This window comes from Melanostigma gelatinosum (genome assembly GCF_949748355.1).
Source record: "Melanostigma gelatinosum genome assembly, chromosome: 2".
Taxonomy (NCBI): Eukaryota; Metazoa; Chordata; class Actinopteri; order Perciformes; family Zoarcidae; genus Melanostigma; species Melanostigma gelatinosum.
The window spans coordinates 27,092,745-27,108,057 of NC_136635.1; the positions used below are offsets into that span (position 1 = coordinate 27,092,745).

The following is a 15,313-nucleotide window of genomic DNA, read 5'->3' on the forward strand; positions in this document are numbered from 1 at the left end:
TTTACAAGATTGTATAGCGTCTGAGTTTGTTTTTTAACGTGGCACATTTAAATATAGATCAGCATACATAATGGCATTACATGAGTTGGTATTTGTAGTTAAAAAATAGTTTCTGGTGTTGGTGAGTAGAAGAAGGAACATACACACCTATTCTTGAGGTAGATGCAGGTTTTGTCTTCAAAACATAAGGAACATTTTTTTTCGACAGTATTTTATAAGACAACTTAATTCTGAATCATATGGGACCGTTTTAAAGGGGACATTCAGCTTCATACTTGCAAAAATAATATTGTACACCTTTTGCAAAGGTAGTTCTGAAACCATGGCTGGACTTAGATGGGGGGGGGGTGTGGTGGTATTGCTTTTATTATTGGTTTTATAGATTTCAAACGCTATCACTGAGGCAAAAAGCCCCAGCTAAACCAAAAAGCTCTTGTTTTCCACGTGCATGTTCAGGTTTTTAATTTTCAGAAGAAAAACAATCTCCACGCCCCCAAAACCCGGCTACACCTGTCCACAGCCAAAATAACGCGCAAACTCCTCCTGTTGGCTCTGAGCATCTCATAGTTCATCGAGCAGGCAGCGCGCTCAGAGCTGCCCACGAGGTTTCACCTCAAACTGGCAGCTGCGACCGGCACTTTGAATGTTGGCGTGTTGATACAGCGTTGTATGTGAAAGGGAAGATGCGAGGTGTTTCCGCTCCGAATCCTATAGCAGCATTATGCTGAGCTGCGTTCCAGGCCTGACATGCTATGCGCACTTGTAGCTCCCCAAAACCCGGAGCCAGCATCTCTGCGTCCGTTACGCACAGCTGGAGCGACTGTCCGCAAGTTCGAGGGGGCGAGGGGCCGAGCAGCCGGCGCTACAGGTAAGACCCGCACCGCCTCTCACTGCACAAAGCGCCTTTTTTGGATGGTGAAGGATTATCGATTATCTGCGCTGACCTCGTTTACTCCTCACTTCAGCCTCAACTCGACCTTTGTCATCACATATGTGATGGTTTTATTGACACGGACATCTTAATACACAGAGGGTATAAGATGATTTCATCTTTCATTATTGATCTTTTTCCGCGAATTTCATCACGTCGTCTCTGTGCGCGAGCTCACGCTTCATTTAATCAAAGGCAATCTCTGATTTAATTGCATTATTGTGAGGCAAGTCCGGTTTTTTTCTTTCCGTTTTAACATGTTCAACGTGTCCTCAACGCACTCCAGTTTTGTGAGAAGCCAAAGCCTGTGTGATTATGTAGCCATAGTAACAGGTGGCTGTCTGCATCCACCCCCAACACACACACACACACACACAGAGAGAGACACTCCTCTTCAGTAGATCTTCCTCTGCAGCTATGCAAGCAAAGATGACATTACACATAGCCATGTTCATGATGTTGTGATTGTATCCGTTTCCAGTCTTTCCACATGTTGAAGCTGCCTGCTGTAAAAGATGAGACACACTCTGCGTACGTGTGTGCGTCTCCTCCCTGTCGGCGGCATCTTCTCGCCACATATCGCAGCTGGAGCCACCAAGGAATAGCAATGCATCTGACATAACTTCCTGTTTGGAGTCGAGACAACGAGGGCAATGAAGGTGCACTCGCCGCCGAGGAGGAGACTCAAGCACAGTCGCGTCCTCTTCTTCATCTCAGGTGTTCTGCTGTGTTTGGTCTACACGCTGACTCTGAAGGCCCGGCTGTCAGGCCCGCGAGCCTCCGCCCAGACGGATGACGCGCTCGGTGATGATGTTGTGGAGGTCAGCATTCGGGAGGTGATTGCATCCAATGAGACGGATGTGGGGGTTGTCTCACCTGAGAGCACCAAACCTCCTTTGGTGATACTCGTCAACAGGACAGATGTAGAACATTGTCTCTACGTAGATCCTCAACCTCCTCCAACTCCACCGCCACCAACCACGCCGGACACCCCTCACAAGAAGGGCGATTACCCCGTGGACATCTTCTCAGTGGAGGAGCGACAGCAGGGCTGGGTGGCCCTGCACCTCCTCGGCATGATCTACATGTTTGTCGCCCTGGCCATCGTCTGTGACGAGTTCTTTGTTCCCGGGTTGGATGTCATCGCCATCAGGCTGGATATCTCTGACGACGTGGCGGGGGCCACCTTCATGGCGGCCGGAGGCTCTGCCCCGGAGCTCTTCACCTCCCTGATCGGCGTCTTCATCTCCCACAGCAACGTGGGCATCGGCACCATCGTGGGCTCGGCCGTCTTCAACATCCTGTTTGTGATCGGCATGTGCGCCATCTTCTCCCGGGAGATGCTGCATCTGACCTGGTGGCCGCTCTTCAGAGACGTTACCTTCTACATCCTTGACCTCATCATGCTCATCGTCTTCTTCCTGGACAACACCATCCTGTGGTGGGAGAGCTTGATGCTGTTGATGGGCTACATCAGCTACGTGAGCTTCATGAAGTTCAACAGGCAGATCGAGAATGTGGTCAAGACCCTGATCAACAGGCACATGGGTATCGTCAAGGTGTGGACCGCAGAGGAGCCGGAGAAGGTCAGTTGGTGATACACGTCTGGGGAAAAAGTGGCTTAAAGATGGCTATCGTGAAATTCACAACAATATAATCTGTATTCACACTGAGGTTGTAGAAAACATCCCTCTGCCTACCAGTCTGTGTCCATCAAAGCTGATTTGATAGTTTACAGATTGCCTCAGTGTCCAATCAGATGTGTGGTTGGACAATCAGCTCTCCATTCAACACTGGCAGCTCTAAATAACTGATTACAGCCACAATGTGGCTCCTTCATTTGCAACATCAAATACATCTAATTCGTGATGCACTGAAAATAATCCAGTGATAATAGCACTATAATTGTAATTTCTGATCAGTTATGTGCCTGTTAAGAGCAGAAATGGCTGTCGTGTCATTCGGTTAACAGTAGGAGACATGATTAGTCAATCAACAGAAACGATTAGCAATCAACAACACTTTTGATCATACATTGAACATTTAAGTCATTTTTAAAACAGAAATACCAAAATCATCAGTTCTAACTTTTTTTTGTCATATTTTACAGCAAACTAAATATCTTTCAGTATTGGATTGTTTGTTGGATAAAACAAGCAATTTGAATATGTCAATTTGTGTTCCGAGTAACTGTGATGATCCTTTTTTTTTCTACAATTTTCATGCATTTTATACACCAAAGAACTTATGAATTGGGAAAATATTTGTTCATTGCCCTTTACATCAATATCGCACAGAATATTTTCCTGATGATAATATTTAACACCACAATAAAAAAAGAACAGCAAAAAGAACAGACAACAAAAGATGCAGACAACAAAGATGTCTCTGCAGAGCAGTTGTTGCCAGATCGACTTCCATCTGAACACAGTATATTTTCTGCCCTTTCATCTCCTCGCAGTTGGAACTGCTGCCTGCTCAGATGCAATGAAAGAGGGACAGTGATTTTGTGGGTCTGAGCAGGTGATGCCCTGTATTTGTGTAAAATCCTTTGATGATGCTGAACAAGAAAGGGCTCCAGGTGTCACAGACGGCGTGTCACAGTAATGAAGTGATTGAAACGTCACTCTGTCTCTGCCACAGCCCTGAAATACCAGTATGCAGAGATGTTGTTTCATTTCGAATGAAAAACAAAGTAGTGTGTTTTTAAAAGGCTTTTTTGTCTCTGTACAATGCCTGAAGATTAAACGGCTTCTTGCTGCTCCCAGAAAGCAGTAAATGTCTGAGCCCGCAATTAACATGCAGAGCTGTGTTTCAGTATTTCAAGTACTGCCAGCGCATTGTCCAATAAGCCTGAAGCACGTCTGCAGACAGTGTGTGCTCCCTCAGTGATAACACTGGACGTAATGACGCATGCTGCCACGTTACTGGGTCAGAATTACTGCACTCTAAAGTATCCTCTTCCTGCATTGTCCAACAAGTATTTACAGTCGTGTCTCTTTAATCTGTTTAGGGAAGGATACCTGTTGAACGTAGGACACGGGGAATTAAGGATCATGTTGCAGAGACAGAGGACTCGGGCAGGAATCACTTAAGAACAGATTCATTTGCACGAAGGAGAAATTTGATCGATTGTATTTTACTGTGCATCTGATTGAATAACAACCAACTGAAATAAGTAATAAAGTAAAATGATGTGCAGTAAAATTCATATTCTGTTTTATCGCAGCAATGTGACGTGCAATGCATTATGGTTTGCCAATTTCCTGGGAACAGATTTCAGTTTGCTCTGCAGCTCCTTCGATTCAGCAGTTGTACCACTGCACCGACTCCCTCTGGGTCCTTCCGGAAGTTGTTATCCAGAAGGAACACATGTCTTCTGTAATCGCCTGTAATGTATCGCGTTGTTCATCCCCGTCACTTTGTCTGCCTCCTGTTTTAGCATCTAACTGCATGGCAAACCACTGCTGTTTTCTCACTACTAATGATGACAGCTGTAGGGATGTTTTCAGGTCCATTTTTGATTGAGAAGTCCACCCATCACCCCCCCAGAAATCTTCCTTGCCGGTCTGCAGATTTGATATTGGTTTAGGCTCTGCTTAAGACCAAACTCTCAGGATTAAAGGTGCTGAATTCCAAATTAAGAGCACAAGATTGAGGGATTGCCTCAATCTTGACTGCTGAGTCGGCAATTAGTAGCGACCTATGCTAACTGTGCAAACAGCAGGAAACGCTGTATGCGCACAGTGCAGAGCGGTAATTGTCTAGTCAGTGGGGGCACACGCATGGACTCACATGCACTCTCACACGCACTCTCACACGCACGCTCGCACGCACGTGTGCACACAGCGACTTCATTCTCTCTTCAGGTAGACATTACTCCACTGCATCTGTACAAAGCAAATAGTTATTTGCCGCTATATTAATGCTCTGAATTTCTATTTTAGTACCTCTTAAATCAAGCATTTTTGATTTTTAGGAACTCTGAACAACTAAATGTGTGATGTTGTTTCGTTGTTTGACAATGAAACAAACGAATCTCTGTACATGTTCACAGGGAAACTGAATTACTGAGGTGCTGCTAACTGATTAAGCTGTCACAAAATTTACAGGAGAGTGAATCTCCACCAGCACCACGTCCTCCGGCTGCTGCTGCACCTCCTCCTGCTGTCCATGAATCCAAAAATGAACTTGAACCACCTCCGAGCTCCCCTCAATGCAACGCACCGCCACAGGATGATGACACAGCAAAACGCAAGGTACCAAAAGCTAAATCGAGTGTTGATGTGGATTGACATTCTTCATTTTGGTAATTTATTACACGGCTCTCAGTATTAGAGCTTCCAATTTATTGCACCTTATTTGCTGTGGTCATTTTACTTATTCAGTGAATTGCTCAGTTGTGATGCTGGGAATGTAATTCCTCATGTAAATGCAGAAATGAATCCCAGAGATTCGTATCCCTCTGGACTTGTGCAGTAATGTAAAATAACATCTGCAAGTCATGAAAAAGTGGATTTCAAGGCTGTACGAGGTATTCCACACAGTTAAATGCTACATTTTAGTGTGTAAAATGAAACTAAATGATGAGGGTGGCAGATTTACCATCGCAATTCTGACACAATGGCTCATCGATTTCAGAAAAAGTTTGACAAAAGCAGTTTTTCATTTCTAGCCTGCAACTGATTTTACACGGTTGAAATCACAACTGACGAGCAGATTTTATCAGCTGTAAGCTCGCAAGCTAATTAAGCCAACGCTGGCTAAATGAATTGTCTGAAAACAACGCGTATTAAAATGAGAACCCGATGAAAGCAGTTTCATAAATATGCAATTCAGCACCGGTGCTGAATACATGATGTGGTTGTGCTACAAGACTGAGGCTAAATGCTGACACGTTCCAGGAAAACACCTGCTTCCACATAGTGGGTTAAAATACTTTGTCTGGGAGTGTGAAGCTTGGTGTCTCGATTCCCAACAAATATCTGTTAAACACTAAACGCATGTCACGGTTTTCTCCACAGTTAAAATAATAACAATTATATTCGTTTTCAGGTCATTTATCCTGTTCTGTCCAACTACTTATTCCAGAACCCGATACAAAACATAAACAAAGCACCGCGCGTCAAATCGATGCTATGATGCCGAGGGCGACATTTATCTAGCATGGGGTATTAAAATGGTTGCAATCTCACCGCTAGATGAAACTAAATTCTGCACACTGCTCCTTTAATCACAGAAGGTATTGGTGCTATTGGCCTTCAAAGCTTTGCACTTGTTCAACTCTACATTGCCTTGAAGTTGTTGATGCAGTGTGGTCCCTGGCTTTGTGTCTGCTGGCCTGTAGACGCGTCCCAGCCTGCAGCGAGGCGGCAGCTTTGCCTCCCTCCACAACACCTCGCTGAGGAGCAGCATCTTCCAGCTGATGATCCACACGCTGGACCCTCTGGGAGAAGGTAACGGCCGCAACCAACCACAGTTCCTGCAGTAATGAGATCAAATTTGCAGCCTGTTGCTTGAGGAGCTTTTAAGGAGTTGATATGCGTTTGATGCGTTGCATTTGATCCTGAAAGGTTTTTTTAAAGGCAGGTTTTCTCTCGTGTGGTGTGCGAGAGAAAACGTTTTCATAGATTTTCATAAAGCTGCAGTGGCTTTGAGGTGCAAAATACAACTCAACAAGTAAACCAAAGATAACTTATAAAACAACCAAATACTGTGTCTGAATGCTCTTCAGTTTCTCAGTTCATCAAATATACTATTTTGTCGTACAATACTATCACCCTAAAAATTATAACTTGCCCTTTAAAGTTGAGAATAAGGCAAAAACGATTCTTGCAAATTGTCCACAAATAAATACAACTCTTCACCTTTAGACAGCATTTTGGATATTATTTAATTATATTATATTGTTTGGATATTATTTAGATTATATTATTTTATTAAATTGCATTTTACATTTGATGACACCAGTCTTTCTGCACACCGTAACTTGATACTGTAATGTTATTTCTGCACCACATTGTAATAATATCCCGCTGGATGCAGAAGAGCTGTAGCTCATGATTCTTTTACATAAAGCAGAATTGTTGACAATGATAAATGTGTCTTATTTATATCATATTTGACATAAATGCATAAAGTCTGAGAAGCTGGAGCTGGTGAACTTCTGCTGAAAGAAACGATTCATTTGCTGCTGATCGACTGAATGTTCCAGCTCTAGGATGCGGTGACTTAACGCTGTCCTAGTCTGTCCCGTCCTGTAAGTCGGGGCAGAGCAGTGAACCAACGCAACCTTCAGCCCGTCCTCAAACTCCCCGGGCCGCTGTTCCCTCGCTCGCACAGCACTCGGCCACCACTGATCCTAATCAGCTTTTGAATAGAGGCTAATAAGAGCCAGTGTGCTAACAGACCAAGCGCTTTATCTCTGTGGACCCAGTGTGCAGCAGCAGCAGCAGCAGCTGAGGCCGGCTCCGTGGCATTACTGTGGTAAACTGTCAGCATCTTAGACGTTTAGCTTCCTGATAACTAAACCAGTTTTCTGTGTTACATGAATACAGATGTGGAGGAAGTATTCCGATTATTTACTTTGGTAAAAGTACCATGAAAGGAAAGATCCTCTTCCTAAAATACTTTACATTGTTAACGTGTTATTTTGGTATTTTTAAGCCTGGACCCTATATTTTCCCGTGTTTATGTGACGAACAATGTTTTTAACAGGTGGGGAAAATAGTTTTTGTTCTGACACTCAACCATGTTTGAAATAGGACTAAAAGCAGTCGTGTTCACTTCTAGGTGCACTCAAACAAAAGGTGCATATGTTGGTGGTTTGCAAGTTATCTAAATTAAAACTCATCTGGAAGAAAACCGATATGCTGCCCTAAAATATTTCACCAGTTTTTTTTACTTCATAAATGTAAGGAATACATAGAAGTAACTTAGAAATATTATCCTTGCAAACCTTTTATTTTCTCCTGTTCGTCATGAACACAGGAGAGACAATACTTTACATCAGACTAAGAAAATTGATCACCGACATGTGTTTTCCCTGTTTCTCAGGGCTGCCGTAGTGATGCCTGGTGATGCATTTCTGAGTTTATTTCATCTTTTTGTTCCGGTAGATAACTGGTCAAGCAAAGTCGCATCGCATGCAGATATTTTAGAAAGTTAGAAATGTGTTTGAAGGCACCGAACGGCTCAGGCAGGTGATTACATCGTGTCGGTTTGAGTGGACACAGCGTGCGGTCACAGAGAAAATACGTAAATCTCAGATGGCCAAGAAGTTGAAATGGCTGCTGTGGGTTTCCGTCCTTAGAGGCCGCCCTTAGAGGCAACGTGAAAATCCCCGGCCAGAGGAAAGCCAGAAGAGGTAAGAGCGGCAACATGTTGTCGCCTCGCTGTTGTTTCCTGTCATGTGTGGTGTTGTGGTTAGTGAGGACATTCAGCAACTCAAACAAAAGACAACAAATCACAATCCTCTCCACGAGTATGGCAACGCATTGCTGCCACACTAGAAAACAGATAACGGATCAGTGTCATGTTATAGTGTGAACAGTTTGTTATAACAAGATGTTTTCAGGTTATTACAACGTACAAACTTATTACCTTATAACAAGAAACAATTATTGTTCTAACAAGAACCTATTCATCTTGTATGAGGTTGTATAACATGAAAACTTGTTATGTTGTGCACTTTATGTATGTAGTTGCATGTGATTAAAGTGTCACATAACCGGAAGAGACTGAAGATGTTCAGAATTTAGTTTAATGCGTGTCTCTGCCAATCAGAGACATCCTTTAATGGGGATGTCAGAGGGGAGGGGTCAGTACAGAGGAAAGGTAAGATATCTGTGTGTATTATGGTTGTTGTTGTTGTGGTTGTTGTTGTTGTTGTTGTGTTCAGTCGGATCTGCTTCTGTCCCAAAAATGTTTCTGAACTGGTTTTTGGATATCTTGGATGTTGTTGTATTAGATGTGTGTTTGTTTGCATCCAGTTGTTTCTGTGTTGTTGTGAGGATCACTGACCTTTTTTCACACACTGGCTGTTTGGAAAACTAATAAATAAACTATATATTTACAATAATAATCACAGGATTATTACAGAATCTGAGTCTGTGCTCATTTAGTTTGAGCAATGTCTTACATTATCGTAAATGCAATTTAACAAAAGTCTTGGTACTAAAGCAAAAAACCTCTTGCAAATACTATGATACTTTTATTCAGTTGCTAATTTGACAGCCCATAGTATAGAAATATCTAAGAGTCAAGCGTATGAGGAGATGTACACTGGCCCACTATTGTGTAACAAGATTTAGTCTGCAGCAGACTCCCCTCTGAGGAAAAGAATAGAAACATTGATCACCAGGAGGGATGTAGGAAATGTAACTCCAGTCCTTGGTTCACTTTCTTTTAAACGGCCAGAGTGTGAGTGTGTAAAGTCAAAGGCATGTTGACTTGGTTGAACAAACTGCTCGTGCTGAAGTATCCCTCGACCAATATTAAAAAATAATGTTGTATATGAGCGATGATTTTCTTGATTGCAGTCCAGAACAAAGTTAAGGCTGTGAACGTCCCGGTCTCAGGCAAATTACAGAGCAAGTCACATCACCGGCCCTCTGAAGGTGAGTTGTGTGTCACAGGCTGACGGTTTGATAAAAGCCAACAGTCGGGCAAGATTCATGTCAATTCCATGAGACAAGTGCGATAGGTGTATTAGCCTAGCTTAGCACAAAGACTGGAAGCAGGTGGAAACTCAAACTCAAAATATTTAAAGTTTGGTCCGAGTGTGTCGGCAGAGTAAAAGACACACGCTGTGTTACATTGTCAGCTACATAACAAATGGTCTGTTCTGTATTGTGGCCATTTTCTTTGCAGCAGCGCGTCAAATTCAGATCAGGAGAAGACGGCCAACTCCAGCTTTAACCCCCGAAAACTGCATCCAGAGTTGTTTTCTGTATTACTGACGTTCCTACTGGTAGAATTCACATGATAGAGTTCCAAATAAGAATTGGTTATAACCATGTAATGGCCGCTAAAACCATGTATCTGTATCTTTATATTTTATTTAGTGACTTTTTGTTGGTATTTTTCAATTTAAAGGTTTTCTTTATTTAGAAGTTTGTATGCTGGAAGTGCAGCACTCGTGTAAAAGGTCGGTTGCTTGTCGTTGATCAAAGATGGCTGAAGAAGGTTGTTCTCTACAATCAGCGGAGCCTTTCACTCGGTGTTCGTGCGTCACAGTACGGAGTAATGAAGTCCTTCAGACTCTGAGGTGCAGAGCAGAGTGGGGCTGCAGGGAGTCTGGAGGGGCCTCAACAAGAATCCATCAGCCCGAAGATTAACATGCAGACGGGACCGTGTGTGTGTGTGTGTGTGTGTGAGTGAGAGTGTCAGAGAGAGCAGTTTTTGGCAAAGAAAAACAATGTTTACTGAATCATCTACTTGTTGAGACAGACAGGACGATTGAACAACTTAATTGAAGTGTTGGAGTCCTCTATACAGTATATCTGCTGATGTGTTGTGGGGAGATGCAGTATAGCTGTAATATACGTATAGATATCCCTGTAATATATGTATAGATATCCCTGTAATATACGTATAGATATCCCTGTAATATATGTATAGATATCCCTGTAATATATGTATAGATATACCTGTAATATATGTATAGATATCCCTGTAATATATGTATAGATATCCCTGTAATATATGTATAGATATCCCTGTAATATATGTATAGATATACCTGTAATATATGTATAGATATCCCTGTAATATATGTATAGATATCCCTGTAATATATGTATAGATATCCCTGTAATATATGTATAGATATCCCTGTAATATATGTATAGATATCCCTGTAATATATGTATAGATATCCCTGTAATATATGTATAGATATCCCTGTAATATACGTATAGATATCCCTGTAATATACGTATAGATATCCCTGTAATATATGTATAGATATCCCTGTAATATATGTATAGATATCCCTGTAATATATGTATAGATATACCTGTAATATATGTATAGATATCCCTGTAATATATGTATAGATATACCTGTAATATATGTATAGATATACCTGTAATATATGTATAGATATCCCTGTAATATATGTATAGATATCCCTGTAATATATGTATAGATATCCCTGTAATATATGTATAGATATCCCTGTAATATATGTATAGATATCCCTGTAATATATGTATAGATATCCCTGTAATATATGTATAGATATCCCTGTAATATATGTATAGATATCCCTGTAATATACGTATAGATATCCCTGTAATATACGTATAGATATCCCTGTAATATACGTATAGATATCCCTGTAATATACGTATAGATATCCCTGTAATATACGTATAGATATACCTGTAATATACGTATAGATATCCCTGTAATATACGTATAGATATCCCTGTAATATATGTATAGATATACCTGTAATATATGTATAGATATCCCTGTAATATATGTATAGATATACCTGTAATATATGTATAGATATCCCTGTAATATATGTATAGATATACCTGTAATATATGTATAGATATACCTGTAATATATGTATAGATATACCTGTAATATATGTATAGATATACCTGTAATATATGTACAGATATCCCTGTAATATATGTACAGATATCCCTGTAATATATGTACAGATATCCCTGTAATATATGTACAGATATACCTGTAATATACGTACAGATATCCCTGTAATATACGTATAGATATCCCTGTAATATACGTATAGATATACCTGTAATATACGTATAGATATACCTGTAATATACGTATAGATATCCCTGTAATATACGTATAGATATACCTGTAATATACGTATAGATATCCCTGTAATATACGTATAGATATCCCTGTAATATATGTATAGATATCCCTGTCATTCTGTGTGTTGGTCCTCTTTCTCCAGATGAGCCTCAGCCGACTGAGCCAGCCAGCGCTGCTGCCGCTGCAGCCGAGCCGTCCACCTCACAGCCTCAAAAGACAGAAGAGAAGAGCGTGAAGCTGGCCGACCAGCCAAAGGTTCACACTGCTGATTTCAAAACAATGACTAGAATAGAACCTGAACACGATTATTCACACAGACCTGTTTTTAAATTGAGATTTATTTTTAAATTATTTCGATCCTCCAGTTTCAAAGTAGTGACTTTTGGATTTCCTGAGATGAATAACAATCAGCCTCTCTACACTCCTGCCATCCTCCATGTTTATTCATGTTAATTGCAACTTGGGACAACTGGGAAATAGGAGGTATTGATGAACTTGTGAACTATTATTGATATTATCGTTACAACCGGGAACATTCGACTTACAAACAGTCGAATGTTGTCAATTTGGATGATAGAAAAAAAATGAAGTCACATTAAGAAACTTCCAGCTGCTGATGTGAAGTTTGATAGTTTGATAGCAGACACATCTGCATCCAGAGGAGAAGTCTGTTGTCTCCTGCCTTATAAGCCGACCCCCCCCCCCCCCCTTGGTTTTCATGCTTTTGTGTGAATCACTGCCTCTGTGATGGCCGCTCAAGGTACAAGTACCTCAAGTACAGATGTTGAGTAAATGTATTTAGCTACATTCCTCCACTGTAGACACTTGTAACTTTTCAAACAAAGATATTACAAATATAATTATTGTGATTAGTTCCAACTGTGCTTTTCCTGCTGTCAAGAGTCAAAGGTTTTTATTGTGAAAAAGGTCAAGTGTGCTCGAATATTAGCGACGCTATCAGGATTTAGGTTATTCTGAGAGTAAAATCAAATGTAAAGTCCCGGTGTTGCTTTCTCCTGCAGGCGGCAGCGGGTGGATCAGCGGGCTCGGATGGCAGCGGCGGCGAGTCCGGTGGGGGTGACGGCGATGGTGGAAACGAGGAGGAGGAAGACGAGAACGAACCGTTGTCTTTAGAGTGGCCTGAAACCAAACGCAAGCAGGCCACCTACCTGTTCCTGCTGCCCATCGTGTTCCCGCTGTGGCTCACGCTGCCTGACGTCCGCAGACTGGTGAGTACAATCCACATTTGAAGTACTTGTACAGTTTCCCGCTACTTCTTCTACTCCACTACATACTTATCACACATTCTTGTGACAACTTTAGTTACTTTATTATCCCCTTCCTGTCCAGTGAAGACCCCGTATATCCATCCTTCATTTCATCACAAACATTTAACATCAACACATCTGAAGTGTTTCTTTGTGTGTTGAGAAAATTCTTCTGAAGCTAAATAGTCAATTTAAAAACCCTCTTTGATCAGCTGGAAAATGCATCGTGACAAAGGCTGTTTTAGCTGATGAAAAGTAGACTTTTCATCTTAATCATCTTAATACATTTCCTTAAAAAAAAAGAAGAGCATGTGGATTTTTCATCAATTCATAATTTATATTAAACCGATTTTTTTCTTTTTTAGAAGCACTCTGAACTATTTTGTCCCAAGTGTGTGAGTCTGTCCGCAGCCAATCTCGCATCCGACTGACCAATCAGCCTCATGTTGTTGTGCACATGTATGACTCAAGGGACCTCTCATGGTTGCGGTGATTCACTGTTTTTGAAAATATATTTGAAAATGAAAAAAATGGTGTTTGTGAAAGTCCTTGAATTCAAGGTAGTGTTGACCCTGTATGACGTTTTTGTAAATAAACAGATGTCACACACATGCAAATCAGTTTGACATGTTTTACTAAAGAGCACCATTTATTCATCTGGTTTAAAGTAATGCCGTTCTGTGTCTGTTTCTCTGAACTTGTTTCTTATTTTCCAGGAGGCCAGGCAGTATTTTGCCCTGTCGTTTATCGGCTCCATCACGTGGATCGGAATTTTCTCCTACATGATGGTGTGGTGGGCTCATCAGGTTGGTTGTCATGTTTACAGCAATTTAAAAGCCACTGACTTACTGGAGTCCCTGCTGGTTTTTTTTTGGCAAACTCAGAGTAAGGATGGATTATTCATTTGTAATCTTCTTGTTCTACAGGTGGGGGAGACGATCGGTATCTCGGAGGAAATCATGGGCCTGACTATCCTGGCGGCCGGGACGTCGATCCCCGACCTGATCACCAGTGTGATCGTGGCCCGGAAAGGTCTGGGGGACATGGCCGTGTCCAGCTCGGTGGGCAGTAATATCTTCGACATCACTGTAGGGTGAGTACCGGCTGCAACGGAAAAATAATTTCAAGCTGGCTTGTTTTGGCTTGTATCTAATTGCAGCAGTAATTCTCAGTTCTGAAGCAAAAGTATCAATCCAACAATGTAAAAAATACTCTAGAGTGAGTATTCAAACAAAATCCAACTTCAGTAAAAAAGAATAAAAGTGTGACGTGTTGGATGTACTGGTCAGATGAAGTGTGTTGACAGAAACCTGTCTGTCCTCTGGTTTTAGTCTGCCCGTCCCGTGGCTCATCTACACCATGTTACACGACGGCGAGCCTGTGACCGTCAGCTCCAACGGCCTGTTCTGCGCCATCGTGCTGCTCTTCCTCATGCTCCTCTTCGTCATCATCTCCATCGCCAGCTGTCGCTGGAATATGAGCCGAAGGTTGGGCCTCACCATGTTCGCACTGTACTTTGTGTTCCTCATGCTCAGCGTCATGCTGGAGGATCGCATCCTCGTCTGCCCCGTTTCAATCTGAGCTGACGGGCCGAGAGAACGATCGCCTCACATGACGTCCAGACAGGGTCCATCCCGCTACGGTGGATGTGTTGGATAGGAGAACCAAAGCTGATGTCAAAAGGCTGACCTGGCGCACAGTAGACACATGGTAGTAAAACAACTTAACTAGCAGTGATGTCAAAGGAACAGTCCACCGCTTACATTGTTAATCTGTAATCTTTAGCGTTTTCTAGACCCTACTCTGTCCAAAATTAGTGTCACTTTTTTTCTGCTAAAAATCCCACAATGCAATGTCCAGCTTTTTATAGATCATTGTGCAACGTTACACCTGTCAGTGATGACATAGTGAAATACTGCTCTTATATAATGTACTATATATTAATATAGTAAAATATTGAGTGTAGCAACACACTCCAGCATTGGGACGCACATCTAAACACCCGCACCTTTCTCTGTAAGCCCACAAATCATCAACTAGGATATACTACTGGTATATTTTACAGCACTGACAAACGCTCCAGAAAAGAGTTTTCTGCTGACCTTTAGTGGTGTAACTTAACTTCTACAACTCCTTTCCATCGTACGTTTTAGACGTCACAGTCCCACTGAAATGAAACTTGTACCTACAGTGGATTTTCTTTTGTAGATTTTCCTAAACTTGTGGGTGTAGAAATGTACAAAGCCCGGGAGGTGAATTTTTATGAAGTGCACGCAGGCTTTTATTAAGTCACATGCGCGTGCTTTAC

General features: G+C 41.7%; 1 protein-coding gene across 1 annotated transcript; it reads left to right on the plus strand.

Moving 5' to 3' along the window:
- Positions 1-1,584: 1,584 nt before the first annotated feature.
- Positions 1,585-14,586, plus strand: LOC306793941 (sodium/potassium/calcium exchanger 2-like; the record flags this gene model as incomplete). Its single annotated transcript, XM_079291771.1, has 11 exons — positions 1,585-2,517; positions 5,044-5,190; positions 6,279-6,387; positions 8,244-8,297; positions 8,717-8,767; positions 9,472-9,549; positions 11,880-11,992; positions 12,760-12,966; positions 13,722-13,811; positions 13,932-14,098; positions 14,337-14,586. 11 exons carry the CDS (start codon positions 1,585-1,587, stop codon positions 14,584-14,586), a joined length of 2,199 nt encoding a protein of 732 aa, XP_079147897.1.
- Positions 14,587-15,313: the final 727 nt, after the last annotated feature.